The sequence below is a fragment of the Patella vulgata genome, chromosome 8 (assembly GCF_932274485.2).
Source record: "Patella vulgata chromosome 8, xgPatVulg1.2, whole genome shotgun sequence".
NCBI lineage: Eukaryota > Metazoa > Mollusca > Gastropoda > Patellidae > Patella > Patella vulgata.
This window is the reverse complement of record NC_065886.2, coordinates 31,634,892-31,657,591: the sequence shown is the minus strand read 5'-3', so window position 1 is coordinate 31,657,591 and position 22,700 is coordinate 31,634,892. Positions and strand designations below refer to the sequence as shown.

Sequence of the window (22,700 nt, the reverse complement as noted above, 5' to 3'; positions counted from 1 at the left end):
GCGAACTCTCGTCACTGTTTGCATATAGGTGGAATAAATTGTGTAAAAGTAAATTTTAATGAAATTTTGGCCGGGTTATTACCTCATGTGAAAATAACAATGATTGGTGTGTAATATTGGTTGGGGTATGAAATATTGGTGGGGTGCTACATCATACTATAATAACAGTGACTGATGAGGAATTTGATGTGGGGTACCAGTGGTACCAGTGGTATTATAACATGTACCACAGCATGTTATAACAACAATGGCATTGGTTGGTGTGAAATATCGGTTGGGATATGAAATATTGGGTGGGGTACCGCAGTATGTTTTAATAACAATGATTGGTATGAAATACTGGGTGGGAAACCACAGCATGTTATAATAACAATGATTGTTATGAACTATGAGGATGGACAGAAATTACACAGTAACAATGACTTGTATGAAAAAATATGTATATGCTTCAAAAAGTGGAAAACAGAATATCTTAACTTTAAGATTTCGTGAAATGAAATGAAATGAAAGAGAAGGAACATCCTACTTTTAAAGATTCTGTAATATGTTGAAGATGTGAATGTTTATTATCCATATAAACGAAAAGTGATCCATTAAGAAGTGACCTATAGATATAAATATACAGGCGGCTAGACGATATTTAATTTAATGGATGGGGTAGATAAGTAGACTACAATATAATATTCAAATAAACCCATATAAGACTAACATTGACCATAATGTTCTTTAGTCTAGTTTGCCGACGCTTTTCTCAAACATGTAAACGGGCCAAATATTGTGAACTACAAAGTGGAAGCTCGGTTTGTCGACGCTTTTATTACACTGGCAACTTTTCTTTCTAACACTTTGATCAATAAATATTTACATATTATAATAGTGGGGCAAATATTGTAAACGATGCAAAGTGGACACTCGGGTTTTCGTCCCATCCGAACGACCAGAAATATTTCCTTGTCCGATCCACTGTCCTGCACCACTGGAAATAGGGAAATCAGGATTTCCCTCGTCAACACCGGGTTCGAACCTGGGACCTCCTAGTTAAAAAAACATTATGTAAGATTTAGATAAAGAGATGGTCGTTCTCGCTATATATAATGGTTTAAAAATAGATAATGAAAAATGAATATATTGAAAATTACTTCATTCTGTGCGACGACTAGAGTCGTCGATAATGAACAAAGTCTCGATTATCCATTTTTAAACTAAATTATGGCATGGCGAACATGTTTCAATCTAATAAAAATCGTGGGGTCACGGTGGCTAAGTAGGTAATACGCTGGCTCGCTAGCCCGGAGGTCGGGTGTTCCGGCGTGGTTCTCCCTTGTCAGTGATGCAGGACGGAGGGCCGAACAAGGACAGCTGTCTAGTCGTTCGGGTTGGACGGAAAACCGAGGTCCAGTGTAAAAGATCCCTTGACAGTTGGAATTCGATATAAGAATAGGTCGGGCAAAATTTCAATCATGGCACACTGTATGGCGTATGCCCGTCTTCATTAGCCCAGTTCGGCGCAGAAGAGTAGGACTTTAAACCCCATTTCATTTCATTTTCTATTAAAAATCATGACCATCAGATAGTCTGGAGAGTTGATTATAGGCTTGTTATGTTAATAAATGTCTAAATAATAATTTATATAGCATTTGTGGCCAAATGAAAGACCTGCAATTATACAGATTTAGCTCTTCTTCTTGTTGTTTATTACAGATTTAACGTCCAATACAATAAATATATTATGGAGAGGTTGATTTAGAAAATTATGTACATTTAAAGGGTTGAGAAATTGTGAGAAACACAAAAATAAAAAAAAATCCTTGTAAATCAAAAAGCCACCTTAAAACACACTTGTAAAATCGCTGTCATCTTCTCTCTTTGTCATAATAAACAAATTAAACAGGGGCTCCAGCAAACAGATGTTTGGCCTCATCAGTGTGGATAGAAAAAAACCGCGGAGAAAAAGAATCCGCTTGCTTTATGTGGAAAAGGTAAGTGCTAGTAGTAAAAAAACACATAGCTGGACCCGTGCGTTATTTACATATTAAAAACTGTTCGTCCAAAAAGTTCCACATAATTAAGTTAGTAAAAAGTTTTTTAATGCGGGTCACAAATTCAGCGTTTAAGAGTAAGTTTTCCTTGCGTATGACTCTCCCCAGATAAAAGTTACCTGAAAAGAAAAAAGAAGAGCCAGCAGCAACACAGAAGAGAGAGAGAGGGGGGGAGAGAGAGAGAGAGGTTTAACGTCCAATCGACACAAACTAGGTCATTTCGGGACTAACATATGGTTTAATTATACAGTGTGTTATGGTGGAAATTTTGCCTGGGCAGTAGGCGCTACGGCCTACTCTTATTTCGAATTCCAACTGCCAAGGGATCTTTTACGTGCACGCCAATATGTACACGGGACCTCGGTTTTTCGTCCCATCCGAACGACTAGACAGCTGTCCTTGTCAGACCCTCCGTCCTGCATCACTGACAAGGGAAACCACGCCGGAAAATCTGGATGAACTTTCTCGGCCAATGCAGGGATCGAACACCCGGTCTCAATGACAGGCTTTATGATACTGCGCGCACGTGCTAACCATTCGGCCATCCACACCCCCTCAACACAGAACACAAATAAAACAAATTCAAACATTTACAGCTCTTGAATAATGCTTCTTTAATCAACAATCGTCATTGTTAAGAGGTAGTCTAGGTGGGATAGATAATTAATTAATTAATTTGCAAGGACAAGTAAATAAATCCATATTATCCCGTTACTAACCAGGTAGCCTACGTAGGTAATACAATAATTATATAAATAAATCCCATCAAGCCTTATTATTAGTATCCCATTACTAATCTGTTATGACCTATGAAAACGATGTCGACGTCATGAGAAGACATCATTATTCGCGCCATTATTTAACATGCCGTTATATTTAACGGAGGTCTTGGGCTCCGTTATCGCTATTGGTTTAACGATGGAAATAGTCGACTGTCAGTTGAAGTGTATACCCTTAGCAAAAAGTCCTATAGAATACCAGCATAATTTTCTTTAGAATTCTATTTCTAAAATTTCTATAGTCAGTTTCTTGTTAATACCAACTTCTATGAAGTTGTTAGACATGTACATTGAATTTAAAACGTTAAAATTCAGACAATGACCAAACAGTCTTCTCTTGGATTAACTTTAACCAGGCCGTTAGGCTAACAGATAATGAAATTGACTTTCCAGCAACAGAAACTTAGCGGACAGTTAAAAATCCTTACCTTAGCAATGGATGGTTAAAATAACTGAGTTTTGAACAACCAGCCCCTGGTCATTTCCAGACTAACATAATATTTATTTTTATGTTTTTCTATGGCCACATGTTCAATGCCAGGTATCAATATTTTGTCCTTTACCGCTGCCAAGGGTTCTTTTATTTGCTTGCTAACACTACACTGGTGGACTTCAGAATTTTCATCCCATCCAACACACTAGACATACTCTATTAGTTGATATTTATTGGTTAAAGACAATAATACAACAGAAATGTGCATCTGGTAATAAAGTTATCATTTTTATAACAAAATAAATACAATTATTCTACAAAGCTAGGTCAGGCCCCTTTTATATACAATTATATATACATATATACACAAACATATATTACCATATATAGAGATTTAAAAGAATTGTATAATACCAATAGCTTCAACAAGATGTGATCAGTTCCAAGCAGAAAACACTTTCAAGCAGGTTCATAAAAAAATGGATGAATTATATACACTTAAATGATAAACATTATAATAATAGCATCAATATTTCTTAGATTACAATGGAATCAAGTATTAATTTCAACAGTTTTTCTACTGGGCCTCAAATTTTAAACAAAGGTAGCCTAATTTTGTCCCAATTACTAGCATATTATAGTCAGACAGGGAACCTCAGTAAATGTTATAGATTATTCTGATAGGGCTTTCACTACCAGTATATGATGAAAGTAACTTATAAAGAAAGAAGCATATTATAGTACTTTGTTTGTTTTAAACATAGTTTATTGTACTAAAACATAATTAAAGTACAAACGGATTGGGAGAAAAGTTACGAAAACTTACCGATGCCCTCTCCACAGTACTTTGTAAATACACAATCAATCTATGACATTTGACAATTGTAACTGACACATGCCCCCACCCCCCTTCCGATTTACAGATATGTTCTCTTAAAGAGTGCTGAATATACCTACAACATTTTGTCTTTTTATCTAAAACTTAAGGGTTGTTTTTATGTGCACGCCAATTTGTATACGGGACTTCAGTTCTCCGTCATATCAGAATAATAGACTGACCCCCGTCCTATACCACTAACAAGCGGAAACCACTCTGGGAAATCCCAAGGATCTTTCTCAGCCACACTGGGAGTGAAACCGAGACCTCCTGGTTAGCAAGCTCTACATGTATGTTGAAGACAGCGCTATGTAGTAATAATATTTAATTATAGTCCTGATTCGGAAAGGAATATAGCTTTAAATTATACTTTCTCCTCTAGTAAATAAAACAATAAAGGGAAAGTTGATACACAAAGTTGAAGATAAAAATTCCTCATCAAGTAATTCAGTTTATTAACCCACAGTTCTGTACAAATACCACAAGTAATATATAAGTTGAATCTACGACGTTTCGGTCACAGTGGCTCTTGGACCTAACCATTCCACCCCTGCATGTGAAACGTCAGTCCACTGTACAAGATTTACTTCAATTTGTTCAATGCACGATTTTAAAATACACACACACACAGTACATTGACACTTCTGCATAAAAAAACGTTGCAATCCACAGTATAAACGGCTGCTTGTAGTCTTTTAAGTCGAGACTCGGAACGTATAGAAGGTGCTCAGTCCACGACTAAAGTTCCAGTCAAATATAAGCGATAACATGTATACAAACACAAGAGCTGTGATAGGATATAACAATGTTCGTGTATTCTTTAAAAATGGTAAAGCTGAAAAAAAACAAAAATAGGAAACAAAAATTAATAGGATCCAGAAAGATTTGTGAAAATCGTTCAAGAACTGAAATATGAGAATGTATTTTTTTTATGTTTCTCAAGAATCAAATTAGTCCAGATTCCAGGACATAGCTCTAGTACTATCTTGCAAAAACACTCCAAATCTACAGACACCATCAACACCAATATTTTTTGACTAAGCCCAATCTATAAGTTATCTGCCACAAGCAATTTTGCGAACAATAAATTGACAGATGGTTCTTGGGTTGCCAATGCTGATCACGTTTTCACTGACTTGGGGGCTGCATTGTGTAGGATAAAAAGATTTTTCTGCCTGTGCACAACAAGAATAACACACTTTGATGATATTTGGCAACTCTATGCTGGCCAAAAAATTCTTGTCCGTTGCCATCGCAAGATGCACATGCAGTATATTTCTTCTAACAATATGGGGGTATTTAAAAATCAAAATATACCCGTTATATAGACTTTAGCATAATATTAGCTGATGGCCACACCATTGCATACAAGGGAGACAAGGTGGCTAAGTGAGTAAGACGCTGGCTCATCTGCCTGGAGGTCAAGGGTTTGCTAACGGTGTTGACTGAGAAAGTTCATCAGGATTTGCCGGTGTTATTTTACCTTGCCAGTTGTGTGGATGGGTAAAAAACTGAGGTTCCACGTACACAATGGCACGCAATTCAATATAAGAGTAGGCTGTAGCACGACTGTCTGACAAAATTTCCCTCATAGTACACTGCAAGGTGTATGCCTGTCTTCATTATCCCAGTCAGAGCAGAACAGTAGGAGTTAAACCCCATTTCATATCATTTCATTGCATACAATAATATTTTTAGTTATCAAATTGAATATTGAAAATAAAAGTAGAGATGTAACTTACCACTATAGCCGAGAAATGTGATATAGATATAATAACCTAATGCTATTAACCACAGGGAATTACCAAATAACCTCGGAAAGAAACCAGGCAGAGCAATACAATCTAAAAAAAACAAAATCAATATTCAGTCCACCAGGTCTCTCATTTAGATAATATTTGATAGTTTTGACTGACTGGCAGCATAAATATATGAATGGTTGGAGAATTTACCTGTACATATCATTAAAGGTATTTCAAAGAATTTAATGTTAAAACACAATAATTGCTCTTAGGTGCACCTACACCTCTCCCGTACACAAACGTATAAAAGCCTGCAAGCTTCTTTAGTCTCGGCACCGAAGGCTTCAAAATTTTATTAATTATATGAATATGATGATAAAATAATTGGTTCTTTAAAAAGCTTTCCAAGGGTTGCCAAAGGAATGAAATACAAGAAATTGAAAATTTTGGATCATTTGACATCCTCTGTTAACACTATCTAAAATTGTTGGGATGAAATCTTTAATCAAATTTAATCCAAGTCAGGAGATTATCTACCGCTGATACTTTGAGTATAATTTAGAGTGGATCGAAGTCTAGATGCGTGGTTGAAAACTGATTGTTATAAACAAGTACATATTAGCGTGGATTAAGTCATGACTTTAGCAAAAAATGCAAATGAAACAGGTTTCCTGTATGAAATCGTCACTGCGAGAGGACCGCACAACACACAACTAGACATTGCAAACAATAAACAACAAATATCAAATCAAGTGAATGGATCCTGGGGAACAGCCCTAAGCATCCATTGCACTGTACAATTAGTTGGATATTTTCTTTTTCATCCGAGTGAACTTAAAAGAGTTTGATAAAACACAAGAGAACTATCACCACAACTCAGATATATCATTTAGTTGTGCTGTTTTAGTGGGAGTTTCTGTATTTAGTGTTTATTTTCAAACCATTGTTGGCAAATTGTTCAAATTCGTTGACAAATATTGGGTTTGTTTCCTACTGTTGCATAGATTAAAATGGTCTGTTTAATTTCCAGAGTGAATTAATCTGTTAATTACTCAACATAGCTTGAGAAAGTAAAGAAGTTGTAAACTGGTTATCTAATCAAGATGAACCATTTAAATTATGCGACAGTAGGAAAGGAACCCAATTATATTTTTTAGGTTATAGTGTAATGAACCTATTTTAAGTCTAGGTTGGTTAACATTAACATTTATAGATCACAGAAATACGGTCAACTAGTGAAGACATGGGACTCAAAATAAAGGGAGTGCATTCTCTCATTAACATTTTCTTCATTGGCATGCACGCTTTAGATCATAAGGTCTATCATTAAGTCAAGTAGCATGGATATGAACTCACACTTCCACATGCCAAGGAGTAGGGTTGCCCGTCCAGCCTGGCGGGTTTTATCAAGATCCTCCGGAGAAAATCCATGAGATTGGACAGACGACCCCATTTCTTGTCACGTACAAGTGGGGAATTAAAACCATGCCACTTGACTCAAATTAGGAATGATAACGAAAAAGCTTTTATTCCCTGTAGTTATATCACCTAGGTTAATTTTAGAAACCAATATGTTAAATTACATACTGGTAATTACACTGTGTGTCACATCCTTTAAATTCAGTTAATGAACACAAGAAATCAATTAATATCAGCAAGACAACAACTATAAACTCTTAGATCAAAGCCGACTCAAGATTGTTTCATACTATGTAAACCTCATTTATTTAAGCTACAGACTCCATTTATTGCTGAACTCAAAGGAAGACAAGAACAGATTCAAGACTTGTTTATCAACTAGAGCTTTCGTATTTCCCAGTCTTGACTGATTGGAAGGAACAGATCAAAAACTCATTTATAAACCAGACATCAGATCCAGAGAAAACTGGGACCCCTCCTTTAAAGATCCAATATATGAGAGCTAAATCTGTATATTACAGGACATTTAATTATTGTCGCTTCAACTATTATTCAGACATTTATTCATATGACAAGCCCATGATCAACCCTCTGGATCATCTGATGGCTAGGAGTTTGAATGGATTAAAAGACAAGAATGGTTAATCAAAACTTTTGTTTATAATTGTAGCAATGGTACTTGACAATCAAGACTATATTGTGAAAACTTCAAACACTCAGAACTTCGTTCAGAATAAAGTAATTCAACCTGTATTTTCAAAATATTTATTTTTCATTATCAGCCAGATCTTTATCTAAATCTTACATAATGCATCTTTCTAACAAATACTTACACGTCAAAAAGAAGAGTTGAAATAAATGAAGAATCATTAAGAGAGGAAAGAAAGCGTTAAGATGAACATCAAACGCATAGCCCCATTCCACGTCTTGTCCTCTAGGTGGTGCCATTATCATATATTTATTTGTAATAAACCTGAAAATATGAAGAAGTAAAATATTATAAAATATCACCAATAGCCTGTTGAAAGAAAGCAGATTGGGTGACAAGTTGGTCTAATTAAGTTATAAGGTTTAAATACCAGATCTGGATGTGACAAGGAGTAGGGTTACCTTCCTAGCCTCGTGGGTTTCCTACCACTACTTGTAATTAATTATTATTACCCATTACATTGAACATAATTAATGGTTAAGTACCATTTCATTGAAAATAATTAATTACCATTGCATTGAAAATAATTAATTACCATTACCCATTTGCACTGAAAGTATTTAATTACCATTACCCATTACATTGAAAAATTAATTACCATTACCCAATACTAGGGTACCCAATATGTTGAAGTAATTAATTACCCATTACATTGAAAGTAATTAATTACTATTACCCATTACATAAAAAGTAAATACATTTACCCAATGTGTATTGAAGTAATTAATTACATGTACCAGTACCCAATATATTGAAAGCAATTACTTGCTATCACCCAATACATTGAAAGCAATTAATTACCATTACATTGATTTAAGTATTTAACCACAAATATCTTTTAATTTGTGACTATATGGAAAACAACCCCTTTTGAGGTCCTTTGACATAACCTGTGTTATACTTATAGACAGTCCGGATACAAGTCGGGAAGGGCTTCACCGTAACACTGATAACCCAATTCCACTTTTCATTTGCTTAACACTTAAAGATGGACTTTAACATCCAATTGACATAAACTAGGTCATTTTTATTTCAAAATAATTTGTTTGCAGTGGAAGGAAACCAGGCGACCTGAAGGAAACCCATGAGGTTGGACAGCTGATCTAACTCCTATTGTCACATACAAGCAGGGAATCGAAACCATGCCACTTGACTCAAGTCAATGACAGACCTTATTATTCAACATGCATGCTTTAAACCATTCAGCCACCCAACCCTGGTTCACTAAAGAATTAATGAAAATAGTGCTACTTTAAAATAGTGATAATGAATTATTGGTCAAGTGTCGTCTTTTGTGTCAATACAGCTTTCCACTGAGACTGTAAGACATTAGAAGAATTGAAGTGAAATCAGACATATAATTAATGTCTATATTCCCACCTTGAAGAAAGATGGATAGTGTTACCGCTGTTTGGCCGGAAACAGAGACTACATAATTTGTTTTGATTTTATTTGGTTATAAGTTCAGTATAAGTGTCTGGCATCGATTACAGGCTATCAACACTGTCGTCACTTTTCGTCAATTTTACATCAATTTCATTTCCTTTGTCTCCATCTTGCTAATATGTGTCAAAAACATTAAAAAGATTTCCTTCAATTAGTCGAACACAAGTTTTCCTATACAAGAGGACCAGGAGCTGTGCTTAAAGTATAGCAAGTGGACATTACTCTAATAAGGAAATGATATGGGGTTTCAGATCCTACTTCTCTGCATCAACCATGTAGTCTGTTATGAGGTGCACGTAAAAGATGCTTTGGCAGTTGTAATTGGAATCCCTCATAGCACACTGAAATGGGGTTTAACGTCTTACTGTTCTACACTGACAAGACTAGTGAAGACGGATATACGCCATACAGTGTGCCATGAGGGAAATTTTGTGCTGACAGACACTACGGCCTATTCTTATATCGAATTCCAAAAGCCAAGGGTTCTTTTATGTGCACGCCAATGTGTGCACGAGACCTCAGCTTTGAGTCCCATCCAAATGTTTTCCCTTGCCAGACCCTCTGGCAAATAGGGCTGGCGATTGATACCGATTCTACATTCCATATCGGCAACCATTTCGGCAATATCGATATATTGCAAAATTTGAAAGAAATAACTGTTTGTATGCTAATAATGTTATTGATCAAATTAAAAAAAACTATGATCCTCAAACTATGTTTTCTTAATGTTTGTTTCGTTTACAACTTATCTGATGGTGTTATTAACAAAATAGTATTCGTAGCTTCGCGCTCGCCATCAATCACTGTTGACAATTTTCCTTGGCCGCTTATAACAATAAATAAATTTCTATTAAAATCAAGTTATTTCCCTGAACAATTAATTAATTATTCATAGTCATTGTTGTAAATGAACGTGAAAAGTATTGGCCTGGTCGCGGTGGTACCTTGGTGTGTGTGTTTTTAGTTTTAGCATGTTTTGAATTATACGACGTTGATTATTTGACACCAAACATTCCATTAATTTCATCTTATTGAAGCTCCTTTATTTTTAATACGAGTATAATCGATATTAACAATTGAATATGAATATCGATATTTTCCTGTATTTGCTGACAATTATCGACTATATAGCGTTATTTTTCGCCAGGGGGGAAACACGCATGAAAATCCTGATGAACTTTCTTGGCCCACAACATGATTGAACACGAGACCTCCAAGTTAACAAGAAAATAAAACTAGTGATTATATTTCATATAGATAGTGTTGTGTTTATCTGCTCAATAAAAAGACACTGGTATCTAATATTGAAACTTTTAAAGTTATATCTTTTGTGTCAAGAGAGAAAAATGGAATTTAAAGTCCACTCCACACAAACTAGGTTTTTTTGGACAAGTGTATGATTCAATTTAATTTCAATAATATGCATGGACGTAGGGGTGCTTTAGCAGTGGGGTTAAACTGGAGAACCTGGCGAAAACTCATGAGGTTGGACAAGCGACCCGCCTCCTTGTCATGTACAAGCGGGAATCAAAACCACACCACCTGACTTAATGACAGATCTTATGATCTAAAGTGCATGCCTTAAACATTCAGCCCCTCAACACCCCAGATTGTCAATATTGGTTAGCATAGTATCTCCTTTAATACTCATGGCCTAAGACCTGATAAGGGAAGCAGCTTAGCATGGGTTTGTGGCCCAAAAGTGACATCAAATCTGTCTTACAGAATCTATGTGTGATTTTAGCGCTATAGAATCCCTTCTTAAATACAATATTGTGAAAGTTAAATCTCTAATATGAATAGCAGTTCAAAAATGGTTCAATTCTGTTGTCAAATGAAACTTTCATCGATCTATTTTGCTCCCTACGTAAGATCATCGCCATTTTGTTTTGACATGAACTAAATTGATGGAGCCAGGAGATTATCTAGCATTAGTGTTTTGATTTCTTAATTAAATATTAAATAATCAATTAAACAGCATATTTATTATTATTATTATTATTATTATTACAGCATATTTATAGTGCACCCTTTCATATAACATGTTCAGGGTCACTTTACAAAGTGACAATGTAAATCACACATAAACAACAAGATTATGGGCATGTTAACGATTGTATACAGAGTCAGTTAAAAGCCTGATTAAATAAATGTATTTTAAGTTGTTTTTTAAAAGAATATAGAGATGTACAACATCTTAAACTAAATGGTAGATTATTCCATAAAACAGGTGCTTGATAACTTTAGCGTGGATTAAACCATGAGAAATTGATATTTTCCGGAAAAATGCAGTATTTATTTCAAAACTTTTTTACAATTTAAAGGCATAAAGAATAGAATACACAAACAAACCAAATTGTTTCTTGTCAATCTGATTAAGACACAGTTCGTATTTGGATGTTATATAAACTGCATTCTGGTTGATGTGAGGGATTAGCCAATTAAATTATCTATTGTAGAGTGGCCCACAGCTTCTATTATCTGTACTATATAAACTGACCTGTTTTAACAGCATGTTGTCACGCGGATCAAAACTTCGATTATGAGAAAAGTGCTCTCACAGGCTCGCTCATGCACTGTAAGCAGCAAACAGTCGCCCAAAATAGACATTCACGTGACAATATTCATTCACTTATTTATCAATGAAGCCATGTAAAAAAATTATTTTTTAGGGAAGTTAGGGAACCAAAACTAGAAATGCCCGAAAAAATTTCAGGTTTACAGACAGCGGCGCCCATTTTCTTCGAGAGGCGAAGAACCGGAGCTGACCTTGTCTGGACCCCCCAAAATTTTTTGGAATACTTGACGGCCGCAAGTGCGTTTTAGTGCTATTCCAGCCCGTAAAATTAGTGTTTTATTAGATTTCGGGAACTTTATTTTGCCAAATAGATGAAATAATTTTTTTTTTTTCACTTTACCCGTCTGCCCCAAAATTCAGCTTGCCCCCCCCCCCCCCCCCCTCAGGCCTATGATAATTATTAAAAATATTAAAACGCGACACGATGCTTAAATTGTGAGTCTTACTTTCGAGAACATTAGCTATAAAACAGAAATTTCCAGATTGATACATAATATGACACAACCAACCATAAGTGGTTATTCAAACACAAAGGATATATTTAAACTTAAATTTCTCTAACATTTCACTAAAAGATCCCTATTGCAGAACTCCCAACTTATTATGTAGTCACTGTCATGCCGGTTGTTTTTAATAACAGAATTTTCCAGTCATATAACAGATCAAAGAATTTTTCGAGACGCATTGTCACATATCGACTTCTATTTTTGGATTATCTGGCGCCACACATAGCCCAATCATATCAAAAAGCATGCAATTCCACCTTGAAATGGGTTCAATTGATTTACGGTTTATTCTATAATTTATAACACGGTTTAGAGCACAATGTGTAGGAGTCGCATTTTTTACTTCTAAGTAGATTCTTATAGGGAATTCCGGATGCAATGCTAGACATTTGGACCACTGCTGCCGAACCGATTTGAAAATCCTTAAGGCTTTTTTTTCTTTGCGCATGTCGTGTGCTCCTCTGTTTTTGATGTGTATGATTTTTATTTTTGTGATAATTATTTGAAACAAAATAGGATTATCATAAAGGATATTTAACATCTACAATATGAGTACGGTTAGCACTCTCTACGTACTGCGTTTGTAAACCACGAAATTCACCCCTTATTAGAAAGTTTCAACTATAGTCTATTGCATGTAAACGTTAAAAAAATCAGCTAAAAAAATCAGCTCGAAATACAGACGACATCTCTCTCTCTCTCTCTCTCTCTCTCTCTCTCTCTCTCTCTCTCTCTCTCTCTCTCAGGGCTGCACACGCATACAAATGTTAAAGTCAATCGTTAAATGTACGTACCTAAAAAAACGAAGAAAGCCGACTGCGGAAAATAAGAATTCGTTTTCCAGAACAAAAGTTGAAACTTTGATGTGATCAAGAAACATAACTCTTTTTAATGAAAAAATCTACCGCTGTAACGCTACTTGGGCGATCAACTTTTCCATATAATTAGAAAGTCCCATTCAAATGGCCAAATCACACAAATATCCAACTTAGCAATAGTTTAATTGTTAACGAATGATGATTTTAATGGTAAGTCTTATCATATTTGTTAAAATAAGCCCCAAATATAGCTGGTTTATTTGATTTTTGTTATTTGCACGAACCACTCTATCTATTGAATGGAAGTGTGGTTAGACATTCGCAGCAAGACAAAGCAAAATTGAAAGTTGTATTTCAAAATATCCATTTCAAACATTAAAGCCATTTGGCTAATCAAATATCCGATGTCATACTGACTCATTGGTCAAAAGCCATTCATATAGCCCCTGACGTGACTCCCCACTACAACTGGTCAGATCTTCTTGATTTGTGAGTTAAATATAGTTGTGTACAGTTAAAAAATATCAATGTTCACACATTAAGTCTAAAATAAATTGGTAAAAGCAGACAAAAGAGTATTGAAATAAATGCAGCTTCTACAAATTAACCAAATTAATGTTACCACTGCACACAACCTTTTGTTATTTGGATAGTAATATGACCCAAGGGAGATAATCTAGTAAAGAATACTTACCAGAAGAAAGTTGCAATGACGATTCCAACACCAATACAGTCAACAAATATAACCCATAATATAAACTTAACAAAAGCTAAGAAGGTCAACTTTAATACCACTGCAAAACCAACTGATGATACTGAAACAAAAAACAATAAACTCAAATATAATGCTACCATAAATAACTTGATGTACATGTAGTATCCAGGTGGATCAGATGACATGCTCTGATGCATTCTCATACTTTAAACAAAACTGTTAGCCTTATTTTCACTAAAATATAGCCCTTTATATCAAATACATCAATGTAAATCCTTAACTTAAAGATAAATTATTTAAGATTTAGATAAAGAGATAGCCATTCTTGCTATAATAGTTTGAAAATAGATAATGCAAAATGAATATATAGAAAATTTCATTCAAATTACTCTACTGCTAGCAAAGATATTAGTCTATGAAGGTTTGATAAGATGTGTGCATTAATTGTAACCACCATACTGGTTGTTCTAAGCTAAGCCTCACTTCTCGATCTTTAAATTAAATCAAAATATGACTGAACCGTTCTAATCTACTTAATGTTGGAGATATCTGATGACATTGAGAGTTGATTATGCTCTTGTAATTTTAATAAATGTCTAATTAATAGTTTATATAACATTTCAGGCCTATAACAGTATGGTCTAATTAATGCTTTCATTTTCAAATGAATTCTTGCTGTTTAGCTGACGGTGTCCTAATCCTATAGAGTGACTATAGACAGACATCAATGATAGCATCTTGTGGAATCGGCGGCGTAAACACTCGTGCCCATCACTGACGCGCATGAGTGCAACTTGATGTAGCATTGTTTCATGTGTGGACAGTACACCGTACAAGTTACAAGGCTTAAATAGTTAAGTGGCTAGGGAATAGATTTGTCTTTTTTCCTATCATCATAATGCCTCGCTCGCCTTGACAATTTTTGAGTCGCATGTTCAACTGGCTTTTTTGCTCGATTTTAAGGCTCTTTTTCAACGATTTCCAAACATTTCCTTAGACGAAAATATCAGTCAAACAGCTCTTGGAATTGCTACAGATGCAAGGAAATGGCGGATAATCTTCTGGGGGGGCCACCCCGGCCCTCTCAGAGGTGTGCCCTCATTTTGCAGTGCCCCCCCCCCTTTCAAAATTCCTAGATCCGCCCCTGCAACTGATAAGGAGAAACTAAACTGGAAAAACTAGAGGAAAATGTACTTTATCCGCGCGAAACCTGGTTAGTGAGTCAATGCCTTACTCACTGAGTCACCATGGCTCTCAGATGGATTAGAAGTTCTAGAGAAGAGAGCAGCAGGCATACATCCAATTCTAGTTAAAGAGCTACACTGGCTAACAAATTAAATTGAAGCAAAAAGTGCACCTTTCAAACTTGGGTGCAAAACATGCCGTTCTTAAAGAGTAAATCGTACACAGACTTTAGCCGTTATCACACAGCACTGGTAGAGCGACTTCACAGTGATGTAGTGGCATTACCCCTGCATGGCTGCAAGTGATTTCTGCCGTCAGTTGCCGCAAAAGGCTACGTTATTCATAGAAATAAAATATTTATGGCAAAGTATTGAATATTTTCAAAAAACAATGTGGTGTTTATGACGCTTCGCGGTACATTTACGACAACCAACCACGCCCTGTGCTACCTTGGTCTTACATAACTGTACACTTACATACGTAAATACCTACACGACATGTACATGGCACAAGAATAGTGACACACTCGTGTAAACCAGGCTTTTGTTTTTCTAGCTAAAAAATATACTTACCAACCAACCAGAAACTGAGAAGAACTAAAAATGCTGGATCATCTCTAGCCCACTGATCTTTTGTGTCTAAAATAAATAATTCATATTCAAAATAATTCATGGACATTAGACCTTGTATAACAAGAAAGATTCCGGTGCGGGGGTGGGGGTGGGGGGGGGGAGAGGAATAGTAAATAGAAGCCTATAACGCGAGGGCAAGGATAGCGTCTAGTCATTTGGATGGGACTGAAAACAGAGGTTCAGATATAAGAGTTGGTCAAAGTGCTTCTCTACGAGCAAAATTTTGTCCTTCGTAGCACACTGTTTGACGTACACCCATCTTCATTAGCCCAGTCGGTTCCGAAAAGTAGGACTTTTAACCCCATTTCATTTCATTTCGGTTACAGTTAGGGGTAGGTAACTCTAACCTGCGGTCTGGATTCTCAACCAGGGCTATAGAGTAAAATCACTGAATAACAATTTGTTTGGAAACTTTCAATTCTTGCTAATCAATAATAATGTTGTTTTGAAAAATAAATGCTGATGTGATTACCAGTTAAATAGAACAATGAGCATGTATAATGAAAACTCCTTACGTTTTCTGTACTGAAAGTTTCGATACCTGTAAATAAAGAAGAAAAATAATTACAACACGAAAGAAGTTGAATGGCTGTACACATCAATATTCGAGATTAACACAAAGCCCGGTTATTTTATTTACTACATTTATGATTTGGCCAGGGCAGCAACTTTGCTGCATTTAAAGTCAGGGGAATATAAGCTAAGCTTACATGTATGTAAACCAACCAACACTTACCCATAGATGGCAATCGTTTGTTTACAGGATGCCATATGTCAGGAATGCTACTTCGTCAATATATTCCTGACATGTCAAAAGGGCCTATGCTGATGAATTTTCAATTCATCATAATAATCAGAAATGAAACTCTTTAGGTCTGATATTCAACTTTCACAAGATTGTAGTTTGTAATTGGTTAAAAAAAAACAACCTAAAACTAAAACGATGATCAGCAACTTTTACAAAGCTGATTGGTTTTGGCAACAGGAAATACAGTTTCTCGATAGTCTGGAGTATGTTTTCCAATCAATCAATGGTTATAAATTTAGTATCTCAACTTTCAATCATATGGGGGGGGGGGGGGTTGGATGGCCGAATGGTTAGCACGTGCGTGCTGTATCATACGACCTGTCATTGAGTCAACTGGCGCGGTTTTGAATCCCCGGTTGTACGTGACAAGGAGTAGGGAAGCCTGTCCAATCTCGTGGGTTTTCTCCGGGTCCTCCGGTTTCCTCCCACTGCTAAAGACCCCTACGTGCAAGCGAATTATTGAAATAAAATTAAACCATATGTTAGTCCCGAAATGACCTAGTTTGAGTCGAGTGGACGTTAAACCCTATTTCTCTCTCTCTCTTTCAATCATATGTTACAGTAACAACAAACCAGTATGGTACTTACACTTTTTGGGGAGACACAAATAAATATATCATCTGCCAAAAAGCATATTCAAAATCCATCTGCTTGAATCTCAAAAGTCTTTTAAAATATTTTTGTCTTTTTGACGTTGCTGTAAGTCTAGCATCTTGTTTACTGCTTCCATTCATTGATGAAAGAGGCGACATGATCGACGAACCTGTCGGTGACACAGGGGGAGATAACTTCCCATATTTTGACATCTTAACTGTCCAATAACTTTAACAGATAAAGTTAACTGATAATTTCTTCTGTAAATTAAAAAATAAGTTACATTATTATTCAAATATTAAAAGATATAAAATAAATAGGCTCCAATTTATTAGTACTGTAACCTTATCTAAAATGCTGTGGATATTCATCAGACCCCTCAAAAATCGTGTTGTTTGGTTAGCATTATGTTCATCATGCCTTGAGTCTAGTTGGTGCTCTCTCGAGTTAAAAAATAAATACCAGTCCATGTGGATTATCATCAAAGAGAGCCCTGATGGTCCCTGATGCACATCAACCATAACAAATCCTAACCTATTTCTCATGCAACTAAAAAATCTGTTTCCTCTAGGCCTAAGAAGTTTAAATACAATAATAGTCTTAATCAGTTAATGTCTAATCATTTTTTTTTTTATGACTTGACTAAACAGAACGAAAACACAAAACAAAAAGCAGTCCACTTATTCTGCTACCTACACGTCGTCAAGATTCACAACTCTAGGCTATTACTCACTTGCCACTTGCCTAATCAGTTTGTTTTACTAATGACTTGACTACCCAAGATGAAAAACAAAACAAAAGTAGTTTTTCTCTTCCACGTCGTCAAGATTCACAACTCCCTTAACTCACGTCGGATCTTGTTTTAAAAGATTATTGATGCGGTCATTGTTAATTTTCACCGTGTATTATTTCGTGTAAGAAAATAACAGTGAGCGACAGTGCTAGTTATTATTACAAACAAACCTAAAAGTCCTCCAATTTCTCCTGTTTTTTCACATTGATAAAACAAATTACGTGAAAGTTTCTCAGAAACCGGAAGTTGACATATTAGTATTTTTAATACGCATGCTTACATGTCGATGTAAAATTTGTACTTGGTGGCTTCACATGAAACGAAATACCCAGAGTGCGCTCCCAACATTGATCGACACAGCAGTGAATTTTTGCCAGGCCGCTGATTAGATGTATAATTAGACCACCTGCAGATTTCGTCTAATCCACAATCTTTAGCAACAATCTTTAGCAACAATCACGTGTCGTAACACAATTGGAGTGCACGTTGAGAACACTTATTTATGACATTGATATAACAGTTAATCGTAGTGCCGCTGTTCGGGCAAAATTTCCCTCATAGAAAACTGCATGGTATATGTCTGTTTAATCCAATTTCATTTTTATAGTCCAGTTGGTGCAGAAAAGTAGGACGTATCACTTGATTGCAATTCTGTCAATTCGGGACGTTCCGGACAGACAATCGAGTACCCCCATCTTCAGCCACACATGGACCTAATGCCTATAGGACCCACTGGGCATTTTTTTCCTCAGGGATCTACTACCGATGGAAATTGATAATCCTCGGGAGGCGCCGGGAACAGGTTCCCCTGTGTCCCAGTAAATCTTCGGGGGCGTCGGGAACCATGTGGAACCATCGGGGGCCTCCGGAGAGCTGCCAAAAATTTAAATGTAATTTCAGTTGGGAAAGCAGACCGGAGAGGCATCCCCGGAGCTTTCCAGATCCACAGGGAAGCTCCGGGGTGCTAATCCTTGGAGCTTCCGCGAAATATTTTTTCCCCAGGCATCTCCGAAGCTTTCCCGATTATTGGGATCCTTCCCCAATAATTCTCAGCAAATGTTCGGGGGACATTCCCGGAACCCTTGTGACCACTGACGAAGCATCAGCGAACGTTCATCGGACCATCCCCAATGCCTAATAAGTACCATTTCTCATGGGACTCCGTTTTTGGGGCAAAAACATCGGGAGAAAATTTGTTTATTTCAACATCGCCGATGATTTTTCCCAATGGGACCTAGGCATTATATAAGATCCATGCTTCCGTCCAGCGCAAATTCAACAACCCTTTTTATACGCCCACATTTTCATGTGAACGTATTATGCCGTCGCCCCTGACCGTCCGGAAGTCCGTCCGTCCTTCCACAATTTGTTTTTTCACACTCGACAGGTCACAATTTTTATCCGATTTTGACGAAACTTAAAATATAGGTGTATCTCCCAAAGATCTCGATTCCTTTCGATATTGGCATGTATCGGACCATAACTTCATGGATTATGACCCCTGATTGTACGAAAAATCACGTTTTTAGCTTAAGGACACGCTAGAGGTCACAATTTAACCCGATTTTGACGAAACTTTAAATGCATGTTTATAACCCAAAGATCTTGGTTCCTTTCGATATTCGCGCATATCGGACCGTAACTTCCTGAATTATGGCCCCTCGTTGTACGAAAAATCGCGTTTTTAGCTTGTGGTCCCTCCAGAGGTCACAATTATTATACGAATTAAAAAAAAAAGTTCAATATATCACCGTTACACCATTATGTTGGTTGAGTTCGAATTTCGTGAAAATCGGACTAAAACTGCCGGGCAAAATGGCCGCCCCTCGTTCGCAAATAGTGTAAACATCTGGTATATCAAGGTTGTGGACCCTCTAGAGGTCACAATGTTGATCCGATTTTGGAGAAACTTGAAATACCTGTTTATAACACAAAGGTCTTGGTTCCTTTCGATATTCGCGCGTATCGTATCTTGAATTATTGCCCTTGATTGTACAAAAAATCATATTTTTAGCTTGTGGCCCCTTTAGGTGAATATTACCGTTACACACTAAGATCTTGGTTCCTTTTGATAATCGCGCATATCCGAACGTAACTGGATTATGGCCTGGATTATGGCCCCCGATTGTTCGAAAAATCGCATTTTTAGCTTTAGGATTCTCTAGAGGTCACAATTTATTTTCCGATTTTAAAAACCGTTTAAATATATCACCATTCCACCATAATGAAGGTTTAATTCGAATATCGGGAAAACTCAAATGAAACTGCCTAACAAAATGGCCGCTCTTTTTACGCAAATTGTGTAAATGTATGTAATACAAAGGTTGTGGACCCTCCACAGAAGACAATAGATAACAGGACGAGACATGAGATAACAGGTGCAAAGAATAAAGAAGTGCCAGTAGACATTGACAAACAGACGAATTTGTGACTAAACAGATATGGCTATGGACTAACATTTAGATAAGGACAAACATTTGCAGACATGCACGCAATACGGACATTTGACAAAACAAACATAAGTTTGGACGAACATTTAGACATAGTATGTACATATATATATGGGTCGTTTTCGTCGGTCTGGTCGATTTGTCCGGTTGAATGGCAGGGCGGCGCAACTCTTCCTTGGGGCTTGTTGGTGAGTGTAAGGCCCGGACCATTCTTCCCTCCATTTGGTTTTGTTGTTCGGGTTGGTGGTTGATTTCGTCTTTATTTTTGTTGTTCATTCCTTTGTTGTTGGTTCTCTGAAGGAAGAATCCAGCAAGCAACAATTCAAAGCACATTTCTAAACAAAGCGTTGGAACAGATAAGTCTTCAATGATGATTTGAAAATTGATAGGGTTGGACACTGTTTCAAATGATTCGGCAGATTATTCCAATGTGAAGCTGCCAGATATGAAAATGATTTTGCTCCAAAAGTTTTTAAATTGTACGTTGGTAACTGTAACTGAAAGTTATTTTTTGATCTTAGGTTCCTAGAGGGTAAATGTTCCTGGACAAGTTCCTGGAGGTACACAGGTGCTATTTTATGAACTGCCTGATATATTAAACACAGTAATTTGAATTCAATGCGTTCATTTATGCGAAGCCAATGAAGAGAGGATAAAACAGGTGAAATGTGGTCGCGAACTTTTGTTCGTGAAACAATTCTTGCCGCTGAATTTTGTATCCTTTGAAGTCGATTTTGTTGCTCTTTCGTAATACCAGATAATAGACCATTGCAATAGTCTAGTCAAGATAGAATAAGACATCAGACCAGAGTTGTTGCAGCATCTGCTGTTATGAAATGACGCATCGAACCAATGTTTCGAATGTGATAATGACATGTTTTGCAAAGGAAATTGATCTGATTTTCCATTGATAGATCATTTTCCATGATATGGAACTTGAAAGGTTGATGTTAGAATTTTCAATTTTCAAATATGTAATGTTACTCTTCTTTAATCTTCTTGGAGGGGCAACCAATAACACTTCTGTTTTGTCTGAATTAAGTTTGAGCATATTGTTAGTCATCCAACTTTTCACTTCAGTTACACATGATTCCATGTATATATTGTCTTATTATATTTTCATATTTTATCATTGCTTGATAAAGACTAGAGAAGCCTAGTCGAAACATCGCTCAATAATAATTGTATTCCATAGAATTGTGACCTGTAGTATTTTGAAAGTTCACAAAAAGGCTACTAACTCGTTTTTTCTTGCCGAACTATAGGCAGATTTCCTCTTTTCATTCATTAATGTCATTAGCTGTGTCATAGATGACGACTAATAAATTATAAATGCTCCTGTCAAATCCAAATTATACTAGAGAAAACGAGGATGGGTAAAATATTTACCGCCACAAAAAAAAAATGAAAATTTTAATATAGAATTTTTTGTACTCTTATTTAAAACCCGATTATATGACCAGCATCTATAAATATTCATATGAAATCGAAATTCAAAACATGATTTTATTATAATATTAGGAATTCATATAATAGAAAAAAATATTTGTGTACTGAAGAAGGATGGAAGGAATGCACTCAGTGAATTTAGACGTAGTGCACATAAACTGGAAGTTTAAAACGGAAGATATTACAGTAATTCCTTTATTCCCACAGTAACTCCTTCATTCCTCGTAATGAGAGATTATGTAAAAACTGTAACCTTTAGTTATACATTTCTTATTATATTGTCCATTTTATGCATATGATAATTTGAGACAACAATATCTCTTTCAATTCAACTTAATACACTAAGAGTGTGTTGACTGTTGAGAATGTTGGACGTTTTGTACTGAATGCCTTTAAAAAGGAGGAATATAAATATAGCCTAGCTAGGTGATATGTGACATTAGATATTGACGATTATTTACATTTACATTTTCTGTATGTCATAAAATTGTCTTAAGTGACCCATGTGTACCAATGTTATTTGTGTAAGATTTTCAATCAGATATTGTGATGCACCACAATGTGAAATGTTTGTTGTAACTTCCATACTCATGCTTGTACCGAGGATAAGGGGTGTGTCTTTTCACCGCTCACAACTGCCGACATCCGCCGATTCCTTTTAATTCCTTTAAAACTCTACTCTAATAATAAGTGCAGGAGGACCGCACCACGCGCAAAACAAAATCTAC

The 22,700-nt window shown here is 36.1% G+C and overlaps 1 protein-coding gene across 2 annotated transcripts; it reads right to left on the bottom strand.

Moving 5' to 3' along the window:
• Positions 1-3,463: 3,463 nt before the first annotated feature.
• Positions 3,464-18,340, bottom strand: LOC126830344 (protein unc-50 homolog). Of its 2 annotated transcripts, none has more exons than XM_050560722.2 (8): positions 18,244-18,340; positions 17,275-17,540; positions 16,394-16,419; positions 15,819-15,884; positions 14,041-14,161; positions 8,123-8,262; positions 5,871-5,972; positions 3,464-4,963 (listed from the first exon to the last, which is right to left on the bottom strand). In XM_050560722.2, exons 2-8 carry the CDS (start codon positions 17,490-17,492, stop codon positions 4,824-4,826), a joined length of 813 nt encoding a protein of 270 aa, XP_050416679.2. In that variant the 5' UTR covers positions 17,493-17,540; positions 18,244-18,340; the 3' UTR covers positions 3,464-4,823. The 2 variants fall into 2 exon arrangements, with proteins under 2 accessions (XP_050416679.2, XP_050416677.2); XM_050560720.2 differs by lacking the exon at positions 18,244-18,340 and adding an exon at positions 18,014-18,143.
• Positions 18,341-22,700: the final 4,360 nt, after the last annotated feature.

Coding starts and splice junctions, on each gene's coding strand:
- LOC126830344 (XM_050560722.2), bottom strand. CDS start 17,492: ATGTCAAAATATGGGAAGTTATCTCCCCCTGTGTCACCGACAGGTTCG. Junction 15,885..16,393: donor AAACTTTCAGTACAGAAAAC/GTAAGGAGTTTT, acceptor TATTTATTTTAG/ACACAAAAGATCAGTGGGCT. Junction 8,263..14,040: donor GTCATTGCAACTTTCTTCTG/GTAAGTATTCTT, acceptor TCATATTTTCAG/GTTTATTACAAATAAATATA.